This window comes from Chlamydotis macqueenii, chromosome 9 (genome assembly GCF_036417535.1).
Source record: "Chlamydotis macqueenii isolate bChlMac1 chromosome 9, bChlMac1.mat, whole genome shotgun sequence".
In the NCBI taxonomy this organism is placed as follows: domain Eukaryota; kingdom Metazoa; phylum Chordata; class Aves; order Otidiformes; family Otididae; genus Chlamydotis; species Chlamydotis macqueenii.
In genome coordinates, this window is record NC_141564.1 from 26566027 (window position 1) to 26592725 (window position 26699).

At 44.6% G+C, this 26699-nt stretch overlaps 2 protein-coding genes across 2 annotated transcripts in view; one reads left to right on the forward strand and one right to left on the reverse strand.

Moving 5' to 3' along the window:
• The first annotated feature begins 497 nt into the window (after window positions 1-497).
• On the forward strand, window positions 498-8303 carry STRIT1 (small transmembrane regulator of ion transport 1). The gene is made up of 6 exons (XM_086754677.1): window positions 498-682; window positions 1928-2027; window positions 2588-2663; window positions 3759-3923; window positions 7568-7667; window positions 7756-8303. The coding sequence occupies exons 4-5, from the start codon at window positions 3767-3769 to the stop codon at window positions 7660-7662; spliced, it is 252 nt and encodes an 83-aa protein (XP_086610803.1). The 5' UTR covers window positions 498-682; window positions 1928-2027; window positions 2588-2663; window positions 3759-3766; the 3' UTR covers window positions 7663-7667; window positions 7756-8303.
• An 8965-nt stretch (window positions 8304-17268) lies between these two features.
• The window catches only part of MME (membrane metalloendopeptidase), a 39063-nt gene continuing 29632 nt past the window's right edge, over window positions 17269-26699 (reverse strand). Inside the window, exons 18-23 of the mRNA XM_086754401.1 lie at window positions 26016-26135; window positions 25212-25345; window positions 23998-24063; window positions 21291-21386; window positions 20827-20903; window positions 17269-18653 (exon numbers count right to left, since the gene is read on the reverse strand). Coding sequence (XP_086610527.1) covers window positions 18554-18653; window positions 20827-20903; window positions 21291-21386; window positions 23998-24063; window positions 25212-25345; window positions 26016-26135 — 593 coding nt within the window. The 3' untranslated portion in view covers window positions 17269-18553. The remainder of the gene's footprint in view (window positions 18654-20826; window positions 20904-21290; window positions 21387-23997; window positions 24064-25211; window positions 25346-26015; window positions 26136-26699) is intronic.

Sequence of the window (26699 nt, forward strand, 5' to 3'; positions counted from 1 at the left end):
ACTTCTGAGCACAGCTAGGGATGTTGTTCCTTCCAGCCCTTCACCGAAGCGTTGGCACAAAAGCAATCCAGCAGCCCGCAGAGGGTTCTCACCACTCCTCGGGCCGGCGGCGTGTGTGGCCACGCTGGGGACCAGCCGGAGTTTGTGAACTGCGGCATCTGGAATTCCCAGCCAGCCAGCGCGTCCAACAAGCAGTTTGGTTTGTCGTTTTTTTTTTTTTCTTTTGGCGAAGTCCACAAGAGAATTTGATATTTATTAAACCATCAGTACTCTTGTTTGTTTGTTTGTTTGGTGTTTTTTTGTTTGTTTTTTGAGGTTTTTTTTGTTTTTTTTTGTTTGGTTTTTTTCCTTCCTTAAAATTGATTTTTCTTCCAGAAAGACTTACAGACCTGCTGACTTACTCAGTTCCTCCTCCTAATTTTGGCCCTAATTCACACAAAGCACTGAAGGCATTTAAAGCATTTAAAGTGCATTCCCAGCTTTGAGCAGTTAATGGGACCCAAGTCAAGGAGGCCGCTCAAAAGACCGCTTTCAGTGAGATAGATCTGCTTGGGCAGTCAGTGGGCTGAAGGCTAAAAAAGAGATCTCGCGTGTGACCATGACTAACCATCCGAGTCTAACTCTGAATATTGAGTATTTCATCATTCCAGCACAAAAACAGAGGGAAAAACATACAAGAACGGTAATGTAATTTGAAACACAGATAAAAATGAGGAAATTGTTTTTCTTGTGTATTGTTCTTCAGCAGGCAAAAAAGTAGATGCTCTTTGCCACGAATCGTTCCCCTGAGGCTTTTCTTAAGCATTGTGTACTCTCCCTGGTTTTTATATTTTGGAACTGTCCCCCTGGTTTTTTTTTGGCCGTTGGACTGAGATCTATTGGAGAATTTGTCTGCAGTTCATTCCTCCGTGCCAAACAGAAGATGTGTTGTTTAAAATAGTGTCTATATTGTTACCCTATGCTTTGCTGCAGTTACAGCTCCTCTGTCCTTAGCCTCATGCTGTAGACTCGCAGAACAACGCTCGCAGAGCCTGCGGCTCGACCCAGGGAGCAGTTAGCAAGACTGCTGTGAGCAGCAGTGACTCTCTGTCCTTGCTTAAGGCAACCAGGCCTGGAAAGATCCCAATCTGTGAAGGTCAGACTGTCTTGCTAGGAATACGTGGTTCCTGGTAGAAATTATTTCCATTAGATCAGATGTATGTATATAATTAGCAGAACCAAAACAGATAGGATTCCTTCGGGACAGCTATGCAGCCAATGAAGTTATTGCATCAGAGAGGTGGTTTTTTCAATAAATCAGTTATACAGAGAACAGAATCATATTTCTTTTTACAACAAATTGGATCTTATCCCCAAAAGTCTGCTCTATAGCAAAACTAGACAAAGGACATAAAGCTTGCCTTTTATTCCTCTGTCTCAAAATGACATGATACGTGGAATTGTGTGCCTGGCATAATAAAATGTTACATAGCCCTGAGTCATCTAATCAAACTGATCTCCAGAAAGCAGTGGAAGTCCTTTGACTAGTCTCCCTGGGCAGATGAATCTGATCCTTTGAGGGGCTCATGGAGGCTTTATTGTGAAGTACCTGCAGGTCTGGAGATGCTGCAACTTCCTCTGGAGATGCTGCCAGTGCTGTCACAACCTCTGGGAAACCGCCGGTGGGAATTCTAGAAAGTAGCAGGTCCCAGAAATTCTGCTGGGTTTAAGATTATGTTAAAACTTATGAAAAAGTTGTTATCACATGATAGCTGTTAATTGGTAGACAGGAGTTTGAAGTCCCCAAAATCCGTTACATCCTGCACTAGAGGAAGCGGGAGTCTGAGCCTTCAGCCAGCAGAGTCCCTGCTGTCAGCAGAGACTTACTGGTATGGACCTGGTGCTAGTGGGCAGATAATAAAGCTCGATGTTTCTTTTGCATCTACAGAACTGGGAATAATGCCTCAATGTACCCGTTTTGAAGTTATCTCATTGTACAGACAGAAACACAAGAACCTAAGAGACGGCGATCACAAACTGAGGAACAGGTAGGTCAAGATACTGACTGCAGAAACTGATGAAAACTTCCTTAGGTGACATGACTTGGCTTCCGTTATTTTTCTGTCACTGTCACCTTAGAAGTCATGCCAAACTCAAAAGACCAAAAAACGGGGACTGTTTATAGTGTGCAATGAAACCAACCTATACAAAGCTAAATCCATCACTGATGTAAAACAACTGTCTTCAGAAAAGTCTTGCCAGAGTCGAATGCTGCTCAATCACTGTGTATCTTAGCATGGTTTCTAAGATACTGATCACAGCAATACAAATAATTGTATTTAAAATATTCCACCACCATTTTTGTTTTGTTCTGTTTTTGTTCATTCCAGATGAAAGTACTCTGCATACAAGTCATGTGTAGCCTGGGGCCCACAGTTTCCATTCTTGCATTTAGGACAAAAAAAATATTATTCCTGGTCCTTTCAAAATTAAATACTTGACTTGTGAGCCTGCTTTAGAACAAGTTAGATCGTGTTGGTATGAAAAGCCAGTATTTTTTCCACCTGGTGCTCTAGGATTTAACTTTGCCTTAATTCCTTTTCTTCAGGCTGTCTGACATAACAGCTCCAAGAAAGATGTGATCTCCACACCCGCTGTAAGAGAGGAAGCAATTCTGAAGAAAGGTGATAACTGAAATTTATTTTTTAATGTAAAGTATTCAATCTTTAATCAACAAAGGAATAATCTCTTTTAGAAGATCTGCGTAATGTGTTTCTGAGCAGTGTCTCTTCTGGGAGACCACAACCAGTTCCTCTGAACTACACAAACATCCAGATGAGATCTCTTCTAAGCATCCTGTGCACCTGCTATACGGAATGGCCTTTGAACAGCCATTTGTGCCTTTTTCCATTTCGGAAACACTGGAAGAATCCCAGTTTCATTTAGTGTCCAGGCACAACTCTGATATGGGATTATGCATAAGCTTGCTAAAAGTTGGATGAAATGACCTCCTATGCATGGAAAAAAAAGCATTTGGTTGGGGCTTTTTGCCAGCATGTGATACACCTACGTGTTCCTGAGTGTTCTGAACAGGACTTCATTTCCCTGATAAGCTTGGAGTGGGTTTCTTATGCTTATTGGTCACGAACTGGCCAGGGTCACTCCAAGGGACCTTTATATGGAGCTCTCCTTGGATGTGCTATGAGGCAACGTGCGGTTCGTCCCTTTGGCTCGGATCTGGCACTCGTCTCCATGTTTTTGTCTCTTCTGAATTAGACACTGCACTCTGCAATGATTTATCCTATTTAGGATAAAATCATTCTCGGGTTATTTTAGGAATGTTCCTCCCTTGAACTCTGGTACCCACTACCCACAGGAATGAAAACCTGTGACCCTACATGTAATGTTTTGGGGGAAGATGCCGAACGTACGTCTGTGCTTTGTGGAGTACAAGACACCTGGGGATGCTTAGCGGGTAACTGATAACTACAGAAATAGATATACAGGAGTTACTGAGTAGGACTTGGGAGAGGTATGAGACAAGACATGGGAGACTAAGAACCAGCTGGATCCCTGTCACGCTCTAATGCACATAAATATTACCTGAACTTACCGTGTGGTGTTTCACGGCTCTAAAGAGACCATAAAGCAGTTTTCGCCCTTGTTTCTCTCCCACTTCAAAAAATGACCCCTCTTTACCCAGTTTTCTCTGAAGCAGATGTGCGGCTGCAGGAATAGGAAGAGGTAACCTTGAATCCTTTCACCTCCTGCCTTTTTAGACAATTGAATGCACGTAGCCAAAACCTGGCATCAGCGAGCACGGCAGCTGCAGCACGTTCCAAATATTGCTCTATTTAAAGCATCCCACGGCTCAGGAGAACAACTGCGGAGACAAAGCGTGCAGCCGGCCAAGGAAAGCAGCAGCAGGGGAATGGCAGAACCAGGTAAGATGCACAGTTAAACGTGAACGTACCAACGTGCTCTTAAAATTCATCAGTCTGAGCCACAAAATGTGAAAATCCTCAGCTGTTTGTAGTCTCGTCTGAGGAACTATATATTTTAATTTTCAGTAAGAAAAAGTAATGAGTTTAAAAGCTAATTCATTTAACTGCAAAGAGCTTAAAGTAGCTTGGGTTCCTCCCGTACTTCTGAATCCTTTTGTTTCGTTTTCTTCAGTTTTTTTTTGTAGTTGTGATTTTAAGCTGGCTAACATAATTAAACAGAAGTGTGTAGAATGAGTTATGTTTGGCAGTGTTTTAAATGTACTGTCTGTGTAGTTGAAATTGAGTGTAAAGCTAGGTGAACATACAATAATTTAGATTTTAACCTGACAAAGGCCAAGTGGCAGAGCAAAATGAAAATTACGTAATGACCTTTTCATTATAGGCACATTTCCACTTTCTCCAAGGAGAAAAGGCATTTGATAGAAATGCATTTTATATTCCTTGTCGTTTTCTATTTCCTTCTCTGTCAGAGGTTGGGATGGTGAATTGACTGTAAGTTTAAATATGGTGTTAGCTGTGTACACGCTTATTCACGTAGCATGAAAGTAACTTTTAAAATATACCTTCATAGCTGTATTAAAAGTTTTAAGACTTTTATCTCCCTAACCAGAACAGAAGGATAGAGGAATTCTACCAAACTCAAATGCAACAGGTTACTGAATGCTGTTTCTTTCTTAATTTTAGTTTTCATTGATATCCACAGAAATTATACTGATACCGGTATTCTACCAGGAATTAGCACTTAACTGTATTTTGCATGGGTAGGATGTGTATTGTAATTTTTTTTTTTTTAAATAAAAAAAAGGCGATGTGGCCATAATCACTCGGACAGACCAGGCTGGCACCAGCCCCTGGGTGGCAGCGGGACTCGCAACGCCGGGGAAGCCGGGCTCGATTGCCGCCCGCGCGCACACAGTGCCTCCAGCCCGACCCCAGATTAGAAATGGTTGGGCAACTGTGCTGAAATGAGTAACTGCAGGGTTCGCGTGGTTTTTAAATATGAAGCTGGCAAGTGCCACCAACACAACAGCCTGTCCACATCAGATCTGCGGTTAGATTAGATTTCGGAGCACCGCAGCATCTACTGGCAGAACAGAAGGAACATGGGAAAACTCGGCTGGCTCTGGCAGGGAAACAGTCCCTTCTCTACCTGCCAGAACTCTGCCTCTTTAATGCAAGTGGGAGTTTTTCCACCTGGTATCTTGGGGTGCCCTTGTCAGTGTCAGACACGGATGTTTCAGGGGTGAAGGCAGCTCGAGGAGACCACAGGTATCGTTTGGCTTGTGGCAGCTGATGGGGGTTTTGACCAACTACAGATGGCAAAGCCAAGCCAACTTACGGGTCTCGATAAAAGGTAAATAAATCCCAGGAAAAAAAAGAAGTCAGTGATCAGATGAAGTTTATCAGTATATTTAAGCTGTATTTAGCTTGGAAACCGGTGCTGCTGTATGCTGTAGTCGGGGGATCCTTGGCTTCGCTGTGGTTCCTGGGCATCCCGTGGTGGGCAGCCCCCAGGGCTTCCCACCCGCAGAAGCTGGGGAGCCTGTTTATCGCAGGCAGAGGAACTCTGCTGCAGCACAGCGAAAGCGCTGTGTGTCTGCTGCTCTGACCAGCCTCTCTCTGTTTATTGTGAGATAAATTCATGTTTGAAGTACAGAAAAATTACTGTGCTGAAGGAAAAATAAAGTAGTTTGTAGCTAGAACGCCAGCTGACAGACGCAAGTCACAGTAAGGTTCCTTTATTCTCGCTGCCATCCAGAATTGGCCTTTTTATTTCAGCAGGCTCTGGCTCAAACCCCAGAAGCCAGGGCTTGTTTCCCTGGTCTGTTGGAAAGCGATACTTGTGACTGCAATAACCCACATTTCCCTCAGCATTCTGCTTTCATCTGCATTCATTTAAAGGGTGGTTACAGTGAAACCTCATGTTTTAGGGTTTTAGCTGATCACCTCCAGGCATCAGTGAAGATCTTTCTTTCCAAAACACACTTGCTTGAAGTATTCTGTTCCTCTGCCGCCAGTCCCCCCGCACCCCATCCCCACCTCAGGCTGGCAAGCGGACAGTGCGGATGCTCTCCCTCTGGCCGTTGCTGCGCGCAGCCTCGCTCCGCGGCGAGGGTAACACTGACGCCCGGATTTAGACTCAGGATAGTTTTCCCTTGGACCACATACTGAGACCTGGGAGTTTGTCACCTTCTTCTGAGGCCTTGCGAAGGGGTGAGCTGCTCAGACGTCTCACCCGAGCTCTGTGCGTATCTCACACTTCAGTCTCTCCTTCTCGTGGCATAAAATACAGTCTTCCAAGTCTTGGGGTATCTGTCCTGTGACATGTAGATCAGAGCAAATGATCTCATGGTCATTTCTGTCCTTCAGCGATGAAACACAAGTACTCCCCATGGCTCCCGTGAAACTCTATCCCCGGGAGCCAGCTGCATGCTGCCTCATGACAAACGCTGGGCACAGCATTCCTGCTGACCCGTCAGGGCCTGCCCGCCTCTCGTACCTCGCTGCACGCAAACTGCATCTCAGATAAAACACCGCGTTCAGTAAACACAACGGCAACGCCGCAGAGCTCTGTCAAAGCTCTTCCAGGTACCCCCGCCGGATCCGGCCCTTTATTTGTAATAGGACCTTTAGGAAAAAAGGCAAGTAAAGGGAAATGACTCCCAACAGAAGCAGCTTTACCTTACAAACTGCCAAAGGAATGGCAGCCTTTAAAGGAAATGGGTAAGGGGCTCCCCTGTGGCAAAAGGACACCCAGTTTCAGAGCAGGACGTTATCTGTTTGTATTTTTATGGCAGCACATACAGATTTTCCATCTCTCCGTTTGTTGTTCCCCTCGTGGTGGATGCACCATGCAGTATCATGGTGAGACACGTTTGTGTTGTGCGTAGCTTTGAAAGAGCAACGTGGAAACCCTTAAGTTACTGAGCATCGCTCCAAAGTCTGTCTGCTCGATCTGAACTGCGCAAGGTGTTGTGAATAGCTTTACCTTATTTATTAATCCCTTCAAAAAACTGGAAATCTTTTAACTGCAGAAAGATGTGCTCTAGAATGTTGTAAGATATGGGTAAGTAGTGTGATCTCAGAGGTTGGCATGCTGCTTTCTGGCCAGCTTCTGCCACTTGCAGGGAACTGATAGCAGAATCACTGTATTTTTAATTCCCTGTTGCCAACCTAATGAGACTTCTAGAAGGTGCCGTACATGTCAGGGATTGAATCCTGCTGGGATGGCTGCTATTGAAGCCCAGTACAGATGTTCTCCTGATGACCCATGGAGACCAAGGACAGAATGGTGCTTCTCTCCTCCCTGTACCCCACTGCTTTTGGAAGCGCTAAGCCTTGTGCCTATCTGATTGCAGAGACCAGAGCATGGAAATCTCCTGGGCTTTTGCTACGTATTCTCACTAGAAAGCGTGCCAAGATGTGGTGACTCCAGGCTAAAAATAGCAATCATAGCTGATGTGGCCCAAGTTCACAGGTCTCCTTTTGCTCTGCGATGGTCGTGGGTTTGATGTGTTTAACTGACTGAATTCAGCACCCATGCAATGCGGCCTTTCTGAAAAAGACCGTCTTTTCTCTTTCAGCCCAAGTCCCGCTTTCACGTCTCGTTGTACCTATACTCCTTGGGGTCGGCTGGATAGTGGGCTGCGCGCTGATGGTTTACATTGTCTTCTCCTGATGGAAGTAAGTGACTCCTACCGCATCATATACCATCCGTGCTTCCTTTGGTCTGCACTGCCGCCTTTTAAAATGTAATTTCCTTTGTTTACAGGACAGAAGAATTTACAGTTGTGTTGATTAGAAGAGCCTGGAAGCTAAACTGAAATTTCTAATGACTCCAATATGTATAAACGAGTTATTTTTAGTATCAACTCTGTAAACATGATGTACACGTTTCATCTACCACAAAGGTTTGAAACGCTAATTAGAGCATTAGGAAGACTCCTCAGACCGATTTCCCAGTTTTCAAATGGTTTGTAACTGAGCGAGTAGTTTTTGGAGTCCGGCGGCAGGTCAGACACCTGCCTGTTCTGCCACCTGCTTTGTCATTGCCACCTGGAACTGAAGCAGTTTTGGAAAGAGTATTCCCAGTTAATGATGCAGTGGTGGACAAAAAAGTGAGTTAAGCTCATTTGTGAGATGTGCTGAGCTGGGGAAGAAGTGTCTCTATGTATTTGGCAAAGTTTTAAGTGCATTAAGCCAATTTTTAGTTTTGTAGTAAAAAAAAAAAAATTATTACATTTAAAATATTGTGGTGGTACAGTCTCCCTGTCGCAAGATCTGAAGTGTTAGTGTCTAAATAAATTTTTTGAAACTACATTAACTTCCTTTTTTAAAAAGCAAACAGTCATGCAAGCATACTGATACATAAATAAGAAAAATGTCCTTTAGAAAATGAAAGGCAGACAGGAAAAGTTACAGGGAAGCCAGACATCCTAAAATGTACAACTTGGACTTTCCGAATCCTAAAACACTTGGGTTTTATGTAACAGTATGTAGGTAAATACCAAATTAACTGCTTGTTGTCATATTAAATCCTGATGGGCAATCCTGTTTCCTCAAATGTCCTGATGGGCAGGGGATAAACCACACAGTCTCTTGGAGAGCTGGAGCTTCCCAGTCTCTGCAGCAGCTGCTGCTTCCACGTAAGGACCTCCAGCATCACCAGCTGTTCTCTAGTCACTTCCAGAGAAGAACATCTACTCGAACTCGCTCGCACGCGCAGGCTGTGTAAGCACGTACTTCAAGCAGGTACCTTATTATCTCACTTTAAGCACCAATGCCTCATTTTATCAGGCTGAAACCATCCAGACCGATACTAGCTCTGCCTGCCTGAACCTCAGACAACAGGGCGGCTCCTTGAAGGCGGAGGTAGGTGCACATGCAGTTCAATTCTCTGGTGTTTTAAAAAATCTCCCAGAAAACCCTGTGCTGAGAAATCTGATTGCCGTTCCACGAAGTCCCAGTCTAAGTCTTGTCTGACGAGCTCACTCCTCCTTTTGCGAGCGGACTGAGCGCGCAAGGGAGTTTCTGACCCCGCATGACTCGTCAGCTGGATCTGGTTTGCGTGACGCCAGCAGCGCGGTGCAGGGCCAGCGGCGGCTCTCCCACAGCTGCCTCGCGGCGTTGGTCTGGGCTCCGACCCGCGCGGCTGCAGCGCGCCCCGCCGTCGGCACCCCGCGGGTGGGTGTGCCAGCCGCCTGCTCCCTGCCTGCCCGCGGCCGCCGCCGGGACGAGGAGGCACCGGGTGACTCCATAGCGACCACGTACATTTTTTTACATTTCAGTTTATTTACCAGGCGCTGATGAAAATAGTTCAGAAAGATCCCGTTGACCCAAGCGGCTCTTCCAGGTGTCTAACAACATTTGAAATTAAAATGTTGCAGAGCTGAAATATAAACATTGCAGTATGTCCTAGCTTTACCTGATTTCTGAGAGCAGAAAGATCTGATTTGGCAGAGCAAAACAAAATAACTCGCTAGGATGGCTTCAATATTGTCCAGCTGACTTTGCTATATACAAAGCAAAAGAAGTTCCTGCCAGTTTTGTAGAGTAATAAAAAGAGGATTGTTCCAAGAAAATATGCGCCCCACACGCTGCTTGAAGTGCGCTGACCGCTCTGCAAAGCAGCCTTTGCAACCAGCTTCAGGACAACCCGCTCGGGCGTCCTGGCATAACGGAGCTATGCAACGCACCGCCGAAGCGTCCCACGCTCCCGGGGTGTCTTGGGTAACAAAAGGGATTTTTTGTTTTGGGGTTGTTTTTTTTTCCTTGAAAAATAAAGCAAGTGTATGGGTGCTAGGTATTATCTTTCAAAGGGACAGATGCTAGTGATTTAGGAGAAGGAAAAAACGCACATTCCCATTTCTACCAGAACTCAAGTGCAGTGCTAGCGTGGCGATCGCTTCAGTTGTTCTGTCAGCGTGCCAGTACGTAGAGCGCTGGCGTTGTTGTGACGCTGGCTTTGTTACAGCACGATGCCACCGAGGTCTGCAGGGCTGTGTCACGTCACCTGAGACCCAGTGCTCGACCGGTAAAGCTGGCCTGCACACGTTTAGCGTAAGCACCCTTTTAAAGCCTCTATTTCTATCATTTCCTTCCAGATAGGATGATGTTTTCTGTGCGCTTGGATTATTTTTACTGATTAACTTATTATTCATCGTTCTATTTACAAAAGCAAAGTGGGAACATTTGGGTTTCTGTTGCTTCAGAGAACAGTTGCCAAGTCTGCAGGATGGGCTCTGCTCGGCGTTCCCCGTTACCCACTGAACCGCTCTTGAATGAGTTGCTTAGGGATGCGTCTCTGTCCCGGCATGCTGCGTGTGGCTCCCCGGTAACTGCTCCAGTCTCTTGTTGATATTCTTCTAGTGCTTGCAATCCCATTTAATTACATTAGCAGACTCAGGAGCGTAACTGCGTTCCCCTCGGCAGCGTAGGGAGCGGAGCTGTTGTGAGAAGGCCTGCCTGCAGACCGGGGTTTACCTTACGGAGACCTGCCAGCCCCAGCCCTAAACCCCCCGCCCTGGTTCGGCAGTCCCGGGCCCAGGATCTCCCAGGAGCCTTCCCGGGTCTGCCCGAGCGCCACCCCGGCGGGCGCACGCAGCCCGCTGCGCTCACTCTCTGAACAGAGCCCCTGGATGGGGAATGGCCACCAGCTCCTCCCAGCACGCTGGCCACGGGGCTGGGCAGCCCTCCCTGCCCCACGGATACAGCCCGGAGGAGACCCCCCTCACCCCCCACCCCAGGAGAGGAGTGGGCTGTGGCTGGTGCCGGTGCCACCTGGAACCTTCTGGAAGGGGGCGGGGCCTCTGTGGTGCCGAGGGGTGGGGCCGGGGAACCTTCTGGAGGGGGGCGGGGCTGCCGAGGGGCGGGGCCTGGGGAGGGGCTCCGTGGCTGAGGCCGGCGTGGGGTGGGGCTGAGGGGGCTTTGCTCCCCGCCCACCCTCTGCAGCAGCCGAGGTGTCGCAGGAGCAGCGTGGGGCGCAGCTGCGGTTCCTTGCGCCAGGGCAGGAGCTCACCCGGCCTGGCCTTGGAGCTGCCCCCGCGCTGTGTCTCAGGAAGGGCTCAGCCCCGAGCCTGCCCCAGGCCGCGGTGCGCTGGCTCAGGCCGCGCGAGGCCTTGTTTTACCTCTGACCTGCGGCAGGGACGGACCGCCACAGGTAGGAGCGGCGTGGGGTTGCGTTAATGCTGAAGGGAGCGAGTTGGCTCCTCAGCCCAGACTTACGGCCGGAGCGTGTCGGGTTTGCGGGCACAAAACTCAAATACCGCCCGGTGCAGCCGTCACGGTGTTTCTGCCTGCGTGTGGAAATCTTAACTCGGGGCCCACCTGAGGCCGTGGACTTGTGCCTGGCTCCCACCTGAGAGTTGCAGCCTTGCTCCTCACTACAGTTAGTAGCCCGTGATTGATCACATTCTCTTCTGAAAATGCTTTTCTTGTACAAAGCTGCAGAGAGCACTGGCTTCTGGGTGAAAATGGAGGGCTTTAAGCTCTTTTCCTTTTCGTGAGAGGCCTGTTTCTATCCAAGTGCGTGCTGCAAGTTGTGTAGCAAGGTTGCGTTTTGTTTGTTGCAGGTTTTGTTTACTGCCACTTCAGAAACTGACCCTGGGGAGCTGGTGGTCTGTTTGGCTCTGTGGATTCGCGGGGTGTTCCTGTGCTTCACCAGCTGTAGGGGCTGGGAATGAGCCCGTTCCTGCTGATCCAGGTCAGAGGGGCTGGCCTATGTGTGCAGCTGCATGAAATCAATAGCTTATTGACTTAACAATCTAATGGTAGCTACTGGTGCTTTCTGCAAGTACCTTATTCTGGGGGGTAAGGAAGGGAGGGGGTCACCAGAGAAGCTCGGTACTTGGGTGAGATCCCCTCCTGGAGAGTAACACGTAACGGGAGTTAGGAAAGTAGGGCTGACAAAGAGCTAAGGGTTTACTGCGTCCAGTCCCAAAAGCTGTCCCTGCAAAGGTAGGAAGTGTTTCCTGTAATCAGGTGAAAACATCTTGGTGGGTCTGTGGCATTCTGTAGCTGCATCTGCTTGAAGGTTTGGAAAACTGGTTTGTTTAGGGAAGAACCCGGGCATTGCTGCTGCCTTCCTCACTGCACAAGCTCTTCCATAACTGCAGTTGTGAGTTATGCTTTCTGCCATCCGTTTTGTCTGGGTTATCGTACCTCATTGACGACTTTGCCTCACTTCATCACTTCATAGCTAGACCACAGGCACGTAATTCTCGTGGGCATGAAGCCCAGTCCATGAGAAAGTCCAGCCCAGTGTAGGTCTCACCAGCAGGACAATTGTCTTCTGCTCCTACGTTAGCTTCTTGTAAAATGCTAAATCAGGTTGCTGGTGTTGGTGCTTATGTTCAATGCTCTAACTGAAGCAGCACCAGAATATTAAAACAATTCTGGATGAAGAATAGAATTGACAAACCTATTTTTGAAGCACTGTGTAACTACCAGAAGGTGACCTGTGCAGGAGGAGGATCTTTCTCAGGACCTGGTTCAACTCTGGAATGAGTTCTGACTTCTGAAGTCCATCAGCAACCCTACCATAGAATTTTCTGTGTGCACTATATTTGCATCTTTGACCGTGTCCAGCATGAATATATGGCAGTGCTTTTATACAACTGAATACAAGTGGATGCGGCAGTGTATATCCACTACTGCAGTGAGGAGAACAACAGCAGGCTTTCTCTCGGTCAGTGTTCTGCTGGTGTATCGTGGTTGAGATACAAGACTTGGAATAGATGTGGGACATTTGGTAGCAATCAAGTGCAAATAGAACAGAGTCTTCTCAGATAATTGTAAAACTTCATCAGTAAAATCACCGTATAAGGAAGGAAGCCTTAGAACAATAAAATGGTATACTCAGCCTTAAACGTGTAATCTTACACAGGATTATTCCAAGCAAGTGTCTTGTTTTCTGCTGTTCCCGTTAGCGTAATGTCTAACTGGTACGTGAGGGTCTGCGCGGACAGCGGAGAACATACTGCATGGTCGTGTTGTCGCAGGAGATCACTGCAAAAGAGAAGCTGTGAGTGAGAAGTCTGAGTGGTGTCGGTGAGAGAAATTCTCAGATGCATGACTGGTAAATTGTGCTATGTTTGTCAGGCTTTGAGTGGTACCTGTGAGGGGGTTGCATTGTTTGGAAGTCAGCGCACGTGCTCTGACTGGATCGAGGAAACAGTTCCTTACCAGAGGTGATGGTGATTGCGGTGCGTCCGCTAAACATGTGCCGTTACACGGCAGAGTCCCGGGTAACGCAGCACTCGGCCGAGTCTGCACGCGGGGGTGGATGTAACCTCACAGAAGAGGAGGTGAGTAGGACTGCGGGGCACAGACCCAGCCTTCTGCCCTAGCTGAGCCTGAGAGGCTGCTCTGGGCGTGTTTAGCTCCTTCCAGGCTCTAGCCGCACCGCATCCTGAACCAGTTCACAGCTGAAGTGAGGACACATTCCGCTTCAGAGGCCACCGTGCCCTCGTTTGAATTCTCACAGGGATGGAGTGTCTTGATTTTAGTTCTTAACCTTAAATATCACCCTTTGCTCACGGTAAATTGCAGGGAAAGCAAGAGGATAACAAAAAAAATACCTGAGAGGCTGTAGGATAAACCTTCCTTTATTGGACACAGGTGTCCAGAAATGAAGCTAATGCTAGACTCTCATGGAACTGAGATTAAGCTTTTTCCCCACTGCACAGTTCAGCTTCTGACGCAGAAGATGTTCACTCTTCCCAGCACGACAGCATCCTCTGCACTGCCATGCCGCTCTCCCGGGAAAGCCTGGCACTGCGGAGCTCCTTCTCTGGGATTTACTCGGAGTCCAAATTCCTTGTTCTTCTCTCCCCCTTCTCCAGAACTTCTTACTCAACATGGGGAAAGTTTCGATATTACTGTAATATAGCACAGTATCTGTTAATTTTCCTTTGGACGTGCCCGGCTGCTTTTCTTCCTTGACCAGCTCCTGCTTTTTTTTTTTTTTTTTTTTTTTTTCCTCTTACCTAAACCCTCAGGGAATTCTTACTCCGCACTGAGGCAGAAACCTTTCCAGCTGCCGTGGGCTGTGTTCTCCCCAGGTGAAGCCCCTCCACAACACCAGTCGTTATCACTTTACCCCCGCACAGAAACTGCCAGCTGTGTTTCACAGGGCCACGTGCATGAGCTCAGTGCGGGTGGTTCATTACTGGTGTCCCACTAAAACCAGTGGGTCATCTCGGGTGTCTCACCTGTGGGACAGTAATGCTCTGTCACACTTACGGGTCTCGCTGACTTTGTAAGAAAGGTGATGAAGGAGATTCCTGTGGGAACACAGCCCACCTTCAGTGTCTACAGTACTAAAGAAGTGGAGAACAATAATAATAAAAAATATTTCCAAAATATTCTCCAGAAAAATATTTCTTCAGAAGTATGGCCAAATGTAGCTGTTTGCCCGCTGGATCCTGCTGTATCTCAGTCTTGCTGTTTATTAAACTTATTTTTGAGTTTAACTGTCCTTTCTTGCACTGAAGTAGATCAGAGAAAGTTACTCAATAATAATTTTTCATACCTGTGAATGTCTTTGGGTTTTCTGTACCTTTCAAGATACTGTGACAAAGCAGAAAGGAAAAAGGAATTGATTTCTCTAAGAGAATACAGAAGGAAGGTGACTGAAGTAGCTGGAAAACAAAGCACAAGAATAAAACTATGAAGGGCAAGGGAATTAGAGGAGTTTAACAAGGAGATAACCATATTCATCCACAAATCAAGATCAATTTAAATACTAGTCAGGTATTGACTTTTTTTTTTTTCTTAGGTGTGGAATACTCTCCTCTTGCAGAAATTCCTTGCTTCCATTGAGGTAATACCAATGGGGTTTTTGCTCTTTTTTGCTTTATTTGTCTCTTTCTGGTTTGGAACATTAGGAAACACTGATGCACGCTTCATAGGCTGCTATTTCAGAAGTTCTTCATATCTCTGGTGTTCATGCCAGCTTGATTCTCAGCATCTTTTCAGTAAAACAAACACACTTTCTTAGGCAGTGTAGTCAAAGCAGGTAAAAAATAGAGAAAATGTCAACACAGTGTTTCGGTTGGTGATGCCACGTTTACTGTTTTTATAGCTTTGGGCCGTAAAGCTGGCCGTTTACTGCTCAGTTCGGTGCCCCGTGCCAAGCTGACGGCAATGCTGGAAATAGCCAGGGCGTTTGCATGCAGCTTGAGCTCCCACTTGGAAATCTGCTGGGGTGTTCACATGCGGAACTGAAGAGGCAGTAACGTAGGAATGCTGCACTGAGTGGCGTCCTTCACCCGTTTGTTGGTTTTGAGGCCTTCCCTAAATGCTTTCCATGGCACATCTATAAATACTGCCCTGACGTACTGACACCGAGACGGAAAATCCTCGCTGGCAGGAATTATTTTGCAAACTGTGGTGAAAGGTAGATTCTGATTGTCTCTGCTTGTTTAATGTCAGGTGTCTGACATCTGAATCATGAGTGCTAAGTTTCTTTTATGAAGACCTGAATTTCACTTTTTGCAGGAGGAAATCGTAATTGCCACTGGCTGAAGTTTGGTTTCCAAGACGTGTATTTTACATCTTAGTTTCCTGTTAAATGCTAACACAAGGCTTCCCTGCCCTTAGCTGATGTGCCAAGCGACTTGTGGAGAAGACTAAATTGATGAGAGGTGGTGTTTGGTGGGCCTGGCCCCAGGGCTGGTACCAGGAGACGCTGAGGTTCAGATGTTACTGCAGAGATTTCTCTGTTTTCTCTCCGTTCTGGAGCAGAGTCATTTCCTACCGGGGCTTATTTCAGTAGTCACAGCTGCCCACACAGCTCTGATGCAGCTGCTTGAGCCAGGGGTAAAGCCAACCCTTCATTATTTTCCCACCTGCTTCCAAGGGGGAATAAGGAATTGAGCAGCCTCATGTGCACCTACAGACTTGAGCCGGGTTGGTGTAGCCCGTACAGACCTGGGAAGGAAGGAGGGGTTTCTCGGGGGGTGTTTTTGGTAGTGGTATAGATGCATGGCCATGTGTAAAGATGACTTTTACAAACAGCTGCACTATATAGGTTCCTACATGGACCACGTCCTTTTTTTTCAAACCTTTCTCACTTGCTTGTGTCAAATCTTGGGAGTGTTTGTAGGTTGTTTTCTGGATGTCCATTCACTTCATTCCACGTCGCGGAAGGGGGATATTTCTGGCCCTTTGAGTAGCCAGCAGCAACTAGGGAATCTTTGCTGTTTCTCCTGGTGATGTGCATTATGTTTGGTTTATGTTTCACACGCTTCTTTCCAAGCTCTAGCCCATTGTTACAGATGAATTGTCTGCGGGGGGGGGGGGGAGCAGTGATTAAATGGGAGTTGTGGGAAGAGAGTCTTACAATTCACAAATGGAAAAGCTAGATCTGATGACATGTCTAATGCCAGCCATCAAATGCGTCTGTGTTTTGCTTCCTTAAAAAGTATCTGCTGCTGCTCTGGCCAGAGCCTTGCTGGGCCCTTTCCAAAAGGGGAAGCTTTACTTCTTACTGTGGCGGCGAAGGAAACAACCGTGCCTTTGGCAGTAGATGGGAATTCACCTTCCTGCTCCAGCAGGAGCTGGCGTGAATCAAGATGCGACTGGTCTTGTGTGTATAGGTTGCTCAGAAGTGATAAAACCTTCGCAGCGTAGAATGCCTGCCGTTTAAAACTAAAGGGAGAAGTCCGTGTCTCCAACAGTAAATCTGCTGTTGTAGTTGTCTCTGTTCAGCAGGCAAGCGAAGCAGGAGCTGTGTCAGGAAAGCTTGCTGATGCACTGCGGAGCAGTGCGGATCTGCCTGTGTTGACTGACTCATGGCTTTATAAGGAGTGCATTGCATTTGCCATTCTAATAACAAATGATTAACCATTCTGGATTTATTGGTTGTTACATTTAATGTTGTTTATTCTGTAGCGATCCACTCGTTTATTTAGTTACCTTCTGAATCTCTTTTCTATCTTTGATGAGTGTTTAGCTGTAAAACGGGGCTGATGGTACTGCTGTTTGATGGACCTGAATTTGTAAAGGGAATTCATGAAAAGGAATCTTTTTTCTGCTCTCTTTAATGTACTGTTGGGGAAAAGTCTTGGAAGAGGAAGTTTCTGCAGACAATTTTGGTGTGATTTCCTTGGATTCTAAATAACCTACTGAGATCTGGTTTTAAGCTAGAACAAAATGGTTTGAATTCTCCTTTTCTCAGTTGTTACGGATGTTCAAGTGTGGTGCTCAGGGACGAGTACAGAAATATATTTGCAGAGATTTTTTTTTTGTACTTTTGTATTTCAAATGAAGAAAACACATTGCATTTGGCTCATAATTTCAGTTTATTATCAAAATGTTTTTATCGAATGACAAACTCAGAAAGCTAAAAGGAACATAGGTTTTTAAATACACCTATTGTAGCAGTCATCTGAGGTATCTGGTACTTAGTTTTGGAAATCTGTTTGCTTTGATACACAAAGCAGTAAGTTCCTTTGCAATCTGCATGAGATGTTTAATAGTACTGTCACTGCAGATTTAAAGCCTTTTACCTTCTCAAAGCTCCATTCTTGCACCCAGCTGTGCAGCTTTCCTGATGTGACGACTGACACCGACCAGAACATGTACAAATTACGTGCAGGAGCAGACCCTAAATGCTGAGAAAGTCAGCCTGAAAGCTTGACTATGTGTGTGCTCCACTGGAGAGCTCAGTTTTGTAGACTTTGTCTTATTGCCTGATACCGTGCTTTGCTCAAATTTCCCAGTTCTATGCAGCTGCTGATAAAATATATTACAATACTTCAAGTCAAAAGTGTAGCTCAGATTTAAATATAAAAACTATGATTTATACATTACTAGAAACTTTAAAAAAGACCAACTTTAGAGAAAGCAAGAAAAAGCTTAGAAAACTGTGAAAGGGTCTTTGATCACAATCTTACAGATTATGTGTCCAAAAATTAATAAATTACCTACAATTTCAGTTTGGCTGGAAAGCAGTAAATAAAGTGTTGTAAATATGACTTCAGATAATACACACTGGAATAATTAGTGAGAAGTTACTTAACTTAATTACAGCAGGTCTTTGGACTCCTCTTGTATAAATGGTTTCAAGTAAAAATGAAAACATTTGGTAGAACAAATTTCTAACAGCAGAGAGTACAAAGTCTGACACTGAGGTCATTATCATGTTACGATGTCTAAAGCTGTGTGTTACTTAATATTTCCTTCTCCTCTTGATCAGAAATGCACCCACCAGTGGGAGATAATGTGCCTTACTTTAATGTTAAAAAAAAAAATAATCCCCAAGCCGCTGGCCAGTGGGGAACAGGATTAACTACCAGTGAAACGTTACTGTACACTGCCTAGTGAATTAGGTTCTAGAGGTTCTGATCAACTAGGGCAGCTAATTGCTGCATTGGTATTAGTCCTTCATTTCATGTTTTGATGTGTGATTTTTTTTTTTTTTTTTTAGTTATTGTTTTTGCCTGTTTACTAAGAATTACAGAGACTACTCTAGCATATCTCCCCCTCAGTTTTCTCCCCTTCTCAGAGTTAGTACAAAACTTCTCTTTTTCTAGAAAGCGCCTGGAGATGCAGGGTTTACAGTTCCATCACCAAACCCGGCACTTCTTAGCAGGATCCATGTAGTTTGCCTTGGTGCATGAAAAGGCTTCCGAAAACTCCGGAGAGTTTTGCAACGATCCTATGACCCTTTAAAACAAAACAGCATCTCGTCATTGTTGCTTGCCTTTGTTTAAAACAAACAAGAAGACTTACATTTTGTAACTTTTTTTTTTTTTTGCGTCACCTCAAAGTACTGTGGGAAACGCCCATGTTTCTGCACGCGGACTGTTGCTTCCACTCCACCTCAAGGAGTGTCTGTATTGTCTCTTTTCAGGCTGAACGGTCCCTACGGCAACCCCCCGGCATACGGGACCTGTCCCTTCTTCCTTCCTGGCTCTCACAAAACTTCCATTTATTTCACGGGAACAGGTTTACTGCTTGTCTGTAGTTTTCACTGAGAATTTTTTTCAGCTATGTTTTGCTGACAAGTTTCTTCATAAAGGGAAACCAGGACCCTGAGGCTGAGGACCGCGGTGGAAATTTTCAGGGAACGTTCATTTATTTTTACACCAATCAAGTTTTAACTAAGATCATACTGCTTTTCTGGGCATTCTCCACAAATGAGTGAATGAGTTTTCTGGAAAAAGGCTGCTACAAAGAACAGCTTTTAAGTGAATATGAGGACATTCCTGCTGAAGCAGTTCATATGTGTAATTGTGACCATATGTGACTATATCTGCTAGGGGTTGCTCACTCCTTCAGGAAATACAGCATGCGCGTACCTACGCAGGAACACAACTTCGGCTTCAAATGTCAGATACAGGTACTGACGCGCACTGATTGTGGAGCAAAGAACTGTTTCTTTGAGTAACTTGTGATTATTCTGTGAATAATCGTAATCACTAGATTCAAGAGCACCAGGAAATGTCCACAGAAGTTGAGGTGAAGTTCAGCAGCTGACACCTGCAACAGTTGGACTGTCTCTACATGACCAAAGCGATGCTGTTTCCTAAATGATCCCAGGAGCCAGCAGCAGCTCGGGAGATAGCACAGAGAAATGATTACCAAAGTCATGCCTTTAAGTGATCTAGCAGAGCAGCGCTTCATTGCTCTTAAGAACTAGAACTGCTAAAGTGGGATTTTGCCAGAAACAGAGCAAAAAGTATTTTGGGTGTAATAAAACTCTGCTTACATTTGTTATTAACAAACAGGTAAACCAGCAGGGGGATAAGAATCCCGCTTCCCTTGCTAATACCCCGGAACTGCAGAGGTTTGGTACACGCGCAGGGCTTGGCCTGTATCTGTTACTGTGCTTGCTATATTTTAATTCTGTATGGTAACACTCAGATACAGATACTTTTTCGCTTGCCTTTGAGGATTACCCGATCTAAGACATCTTTCTGTTAACTTCTTATTTTTCTAATGGACAAAGGATTGTACCTGTCCACTACTCCGAGCTGACAGTCCATAAACTAACATTGTACTATGCAATTAACAGAAGAGCTGCCTCTCCTACTGTAAGGAGAGACACCCGCTACGCTGACTGCAGGCTTAAAACAACCGACCACCTCTCCCCACCAATAAAAAAAAGGCCTGTGGGGAGCTATTGTGACATTTTTGTACTGTGTCGTTAGGCAGTCATTTTGTGGGTATGTACGGTGTGCTGAAATGCTTTCTATTTTAGACCTCTTAGGGGGGCCTCAACCTAAAAAATACCTCACATTCTGTAAAGGTTTGTATGGTTTCCCACTAACGCTGTGTAATTCCACGTAAAGGTTACAGCCTTTCCTACTGAGTTAAAACCAGCACAATACACGATGTCATGCATCCAAGATACACACAAATGCAGTCACACAAAGATGCTGAACGAGTGAACTCCAAGGGACTCATGACTCATATACATTAGATATGCAAAGAGGAGGCACAGCTCTGAAGAACTGCTGCAGAGCCTCGTCAGCGCTGTGCCCAAATTCTGCTGACTGCACAATTGATGCAGGGCCTGCAGAGAGCACAAAAACCACCCACAGCGAAGTGCCAGTCAAGTGGCAACTGAAGGAACAGTGCTGCTTTCACTAAATATTTGAGTATGTGGGATAAACAATTCTTTGGTGAAAAGCCACTGGAAGAAGGATACTGGAATTAACGTACTGAGTTGTACCACAAGAGAAACCAGCTATTGTCTGTGTGAATCCTGGAGATGTGTGTCTGTGCCTAAACCGGCGCTGGTAAGTGCAGCCTCGCCTTCTGTGGAGCGTTCTTGCAATTCAGCAGCTAAAAGCTGCACCTAGGAATCGCACTGAAGATGATTATATGTACTGACCTGTATTTGCCTGGGCTGTGCACGTCGGTTTTGATGGAGTTCACAGCATATTCTGGTCTGTATGTTCCACACCATACCTACACACGTAACAAAGAAAAGCATTTGTTAGCCATACGATTGTCCAGGACGAGACCTGCTGTCATTTCACTATGAAATATTTTATATCATGAGAATAAATTCCACATTAGAAAAAACAATGTGTATTTTGTTAAAAAAAAAGTGCACTGTTGTCCTCAGACCAAGGCACTTGGGCATGACTTACTTGTGGATGAATGAATTTATTTAGGGAAGACAAAAATTACCCAACAAGACTTTATCTTCACCGCTTTGTAGCGAACGCTGCTCGGCTGACAACTCTGCCAACTCTTAGTAAAACTGTGACAGTCAGCCTACTCTTTCTGCCTTACTGTTAAACTGTAACTTCAAGTGACTTTCAAAGCCTTCACTCAAGAAGTATAGCATACCTGTGCGAAGTTCAGAAAAAACAGCTGCTTGTGGTTCATTTCAAGACCAGGAAGAAGTTTTTCTTTCCCATGCTTTTTCACAAAGTTTTCATAGGCCTGTAGAATGAATTGCGTAGAAATGTTACAAATTCTAACCCAGACCGTTAAAATGAAATTATTTGGGGATCTCCTGCGCCTGGATCTCTGGCGAAGTGACTGGCCTCGGCAACGCAGCCTACCTCTGCTCAAGGAGGAACAAACGATCTCCAAGACAAGATGTGATCAGAGGATTCATTCCTCCATTGTTTATTAGTCTTTCCCTCTTCTCCTTCTTTCTGTTAGACTTGAAAGATGTGGGCTAAAAAGTTTCATCTGTGGCAAAAAAAATCACTCTTCTCTCTGATTCAGCAGAACACATGTATTTGCTGTCCTGTTTACAGGTAGGTTTTTGGTTTTGTTTTTTTTTTTTCTCTCCAATGTTTATCACATAAATGTATTTCCTATTTTTTTGCCAGTTATTGGGTTAGAGTCTAAAATAACACACTTACAGCAAGACATGCCTTCCCTTTATACAATACACAGTTCCAGGACCCAGTTTTCCTAGCACAAAACTGATTCTGCAGGGAGAATAAATCAGTTTTATCAATTATCTAAAGTTGCACTATGAAAAATAGATTTTTTTCATTGTGGTTTTGTTCTTTTTTTTTTTTTTACACAAATTGCAGAAGACTTAAAAACCTTTCAATAGTAAGAACAGCTGCTTTCATCTTTCTTATGAAGACCATGCATCAAACAATGTGTTGTTAGTACATTTGCTGACAAAATGATGCTAACAAACTGGAGAAATGTTCTGACTAAAACTCATGCCAAGCTATGGCAAGAAAAGGCCATCAGCTGCACAAGTGCAAGCCGCGGAATGAGCGGTGAACAGGTCTGCTGAAAAGGCTCCAGAAGTTTCAGTGGATAACGAGCTGAACGGGAGCCAACAGTGCCACGGTACTGCAGAAAAGACAAGTGTCATCCTGCGATGTCTGAACAGGAGTGTCTCTGTCAGATACGTGAAGGTAATCCTTCTGCTTGGCACTGGCCAGGTCTCAGCTGGAGCACTCTGTCCCGTTTTGGGCACTGCACTTCAGGAAAGATGTGGACCGTCTGGAGAGAGTCCAGAAGAAAGCAGCAAGAATGAGCAGAGGTCTAGCAAACATGACCTATGAGGAAAGACTGAAAGAATTGGGTTTGTTTAGTCTAAAGAAGAGAAGTCTGAGCCTTCAAGTATGTAGCAGTCTTCAAATACGTAAAAGGTCGCAGAAAAGAAAGGAACGGGTTGCTCTCAGTTTCCAGTGTTGAAAGCAAAGACACGATGGCACTCGAACTGCAGCAGGGAGGTGGCGGAACTTCTCTTATGGTATGTCTGAATGATGCAGAAATGGTTGACTGTACCTGCTAGGAGGGGGTGGACTACCTGACCTCTCAAGATGCCTTTTGGACCTTTTTTACTATTTATATGATTTGATATCTGATATCATGTTTATATTATTTGATAATATTTAATTATGAATATCTTTTTTTTGCAATACTTCTGACCTAATTTTCCTTTGGCTGCCTCCATTACTTTCAGAAAGAGTATGCCCTTTATGGGTTTGTACTGGTTTGGTTTTGTTTTGTTTTGGTTTTTTTTACATGCGCAGATGTTCCACTAATTGTTGATCAGGCTAATATAATATCCCATACTGACACCTTTTTCAGGCTTCCAAACCGTTCTTTAAACTCCCACTAATAATTGTATTCACCCTCAAACGTCCATTTCTAGTGAAGTAAGTTGTCTGCAGAAGCTGGATTGTAACTTTGAGAAGTGGGAGTTGGCCCAGGCCCCCCAGTGGGCGCTTTTGTTGAGGCATGACAGCACTCCAGTTGTCAACTGGTGAGTGTTTTGCCACAGAACCAGGTGTTTGGGGAAGGAGAGGCAGGATCATGCTATTAAGGCCTGCAATCATCAGATTTGCAAGTAACAAGAAAAGGTCACAGAGAAGCTGACTTGCTTCTCACCTCCCAACCCTCACTGACAAAGACAAGACCTCTGCTTCATTTCCTTTCAGTCTCCAAACTGGCCAGTCTAGGAGGATAAGTACCTATTTTGGGAAGAGAATGGAAGGAAAGCCAAAAAGCATAGAAGCTCCCACAGAGGCTTTGCGCAAGGAGACCAGATGTCACTGACATCTCTGGATATCTGTACAGGACCCAAGTCACTCGTACAAGGTGGTATTTTGAACAGTTTTTTGAACAGTGAATTGTGTTCCACGTGGACAGAGACTATAGGTAGAACTAAGAAGAAATTAATTCTGTCCTTCCTCCCTGGCATAAAAAAGCTGGTGAAAGACAGATAGCCAGAGGCAGACAGCTGCTCAGTATCATCAGTTTAGTTAGGTGATGGTCTAAGCGTGATTCATTAATGTTTTTCATTCTACAAATTCCCTATTCACAAAAGGAAAAAAAATAGAAGTCAGCTGAAAAAGAGTGCACAAGGAACAGATTATATGTATCCTGAAATAAGTAATAGGATGAAAAAAATACAACAGCTGGTCAAGAGTTTTAAACTATGGCGCAGTGATGCAGTACGTATAGTCCTGTCCCTGACACAAAAATAATGTTTCTTCTTCAAAGGCTCTGAAATTAATTTTCTTAATCTATGATGGTTTCAGCTAAAATAGAAAAAATTGATACTTCTTACCTTATATGCTTGTCTGACACCCCCATTATCAGCAATGTTTTCTCCTAGCGTGTTGATGCCACTCAGCTGTAAAACAGAAAGGAATAGTATAGTTTTCTGAAAGGAAGAGCTTATCCAGGACCTGTAATGCCAAACTGTGCATTTTTCACTTTTTAAAGGTGAGAATTCCCTTAAAATCTTAAGTTTTAGCAGAAGATTATGTTGATGTCTCTGAAGTCTTTGCCTCCGTTGTCTCAAAATCCATGCAGATACTATTCTTTTCCTTAATCCTCTTCCCTACCCTACCGGCAGCTCTCAAGACTCTCATCTCTCTTTTACCCAGATTTTCTGATGCTTAGTCATTGTTCATTCATTCTTCCTTCTTCCTCCATGTCTTTAACCCTCTGCTTCATGCTACAGTTCCAGTTAGAGGAAGTGGGCAGAATCTGTCCACATAGTCTATAAACCAAGTTAAAATCCATGCTCCAAATAGCTGAAATGACCAGTTTGCAGACATCAGCAAGCCGGTATTTTCCTGTGTATCAGGCAAGTTAGGTGGCTCTTTGGTAGCACGATACCTAGGAGATATCTATTTAGCTGGTATAGTATTCACAAGTCAGTGAAGTATCGCTAAAGATGATGAAGCTTTGGTAATGGAGAATCTGTAATTTGATTTTATAAAAATTCTGTTTTCAACAGATCGCCTGCCTCTCCTAAATCTGCATATCATGTTTGCCTCTGCTCCTGCACCCTGATCCTTCTCAGACCTTTTTGCTCTGTAGTCCAGATGTTTGTCTTGGGCAAAGCAAGAAACTTTTGAGTGAAGCAAAGCAGCAGGCACATTTGTTTTGATATCCTACGACAAGGATATATATTATTTGTGCATTAAGATTTGGAAACATGAGGTTCAAACTTCCACTTTGTTGTTGTTGTTTTTCCTTTGTGGAATTAAAAAAAGACTCTTTGATGGCCCAAAGAGGTTTCTGGGACTGCCACTCATTCAGAACATAAATCCTGCCTCTTTTAGAACAGTCAGTTTATGTGTGGAGTTTTTACCATTATCTTTAATTTTAAGACTCTCTTTAACTTTTTTTTTTTTTTTTGGCGTTGGGATGAGAGTGTTGACCATAAGGCAAGAGAACATTCATGTGATGAGGGTTTGCATATTTAGGACGTAAGATTTTGTGCTTCCTCATTAAAAATGGCATTGGTAGTTGCAAATGAATATGACGTACATGCTGTCCACCTGCTAGGTCCCATGAAAAGTTTCCATACTGGTACACTATACACTGGGATAGCTCCTTAAAATTACGTGCTGATTCTTCAGTCCACCAGTCTACGAGGTCTCCATTCTCATTAAAATTTCTGCCTGTAATAAGACGTTAACAGAATTATGTATACAGGAAAAGAGGTTTTTGATGCAGCAAGAGGGGTAGCAAGTAAGTGTAATCACTCATGCAAAAAAAATCACTGTAATGAGACAGATTATGCTTTTTTTTTTTTTTTTCTTCCTAAGAGGGCTATATTTTAGCAGAGGAGGAAAACAAACTAATTCAGACTAAACCAGAAGACAGGATTAAGGCTCTCTTGGGAAGCCTCATGTGGTTCTGACCTGTGACTCAACAGTGGACTGATCACAGTGCAGGTCTAGGAATGAAGGATGTGGCTGGGCAGCAGGTGTGATAGCTGGACCCTTGGGTTCACACAGACGCCAGCCTAGTGACACACCCCATTCACAATTACATGTTGTTTATCTTGGCTTTGATGTAGCCTTTGGGAAAAGCAAGTGATCACCAACTATACTGAAGGCCCACATCCTGGGCTGTTGCTGCAGCCTGGCACGTACAGGAGTGTCTGGGGGATTCTTTGGAGAGCACTTTAGGGAATCGTCGTGGGGAACAATGCTGTAAAGCCTCAGACATCCAGATTTGGCCTTATAAAATGAACATGAAGCTTACATATATCTGTCCCCTGGAATGATTAAATGCTAAAGCATGTAAAATATTCTGTGCATTGTAACTAGAAAGTCAGTGCCTTACCATTGTCATCAAAACCATGCGTGATTTCATGACCGATGACCATGCCTATGCCACCGTAATTCAGAGATTTGGGCTGGGATGCACTGAAGAAAGGGGGCTGCAAAATGCCAGCAGGGAAGACTGAAAAAAAAACAACCCACAACACAATTAAGACACGGTCTCATTATCCTGTGTGCACAGTGAACAGACTGTTTTTGTGGGCTTCAACCAAAGTCATGCTGTTCCCTCAGATCTACCAGCAACAGTAAGTAAATTGACACATGGTAGTGGCTGTAGGATAGTCAGAGCAGGTCAGCAGGACCACTCTGCTACCCCCTCAAGCCTAGGGTAAAGCAAAATAGCTCTTCAGACACTTGCAAAATCATGATCAGCTTTTACTTTGTCTTTGTTAGTATTTTACTTTGCAAAAAAAAAGCAGTTTACTTTTCCAATTTACAGCACTTGGCTTTCTCAGACTCCTGCATCATTATTAAATAAACCTCGCCACATCATGAAAAGTGGGATCATTTTCAGGATGCCTGAAAATTCGTTAAACTTTTCTTAAGACATATGTAAGAGAATGTACGTTAGAACTCTGCATTTAAGATAGCTAACAGCCAAGGCCTGCAGTTTAAATGGGACTACTAAAAGTTATACTCGTATGGAGCTCTTACATACTGCGGTTCACAATTAGGTCTTGAAGTG

Coding starts and splice junctions, on each gene's coding strand:
- STRIT1 (XM_086754677.1), top strand. CDS start 3,767: ATGCACGTAGCCAAAACCTGGCATCAGCGAGCACGGCAGCTGCAGCAC. Junction 3,924..7,567: donor CAGGGGAATGGCAGAACCAG/GTAAGATGCACA, acceptor TTTCTCTTTCAG/CCCAAGTCCCGCTTTCACGT.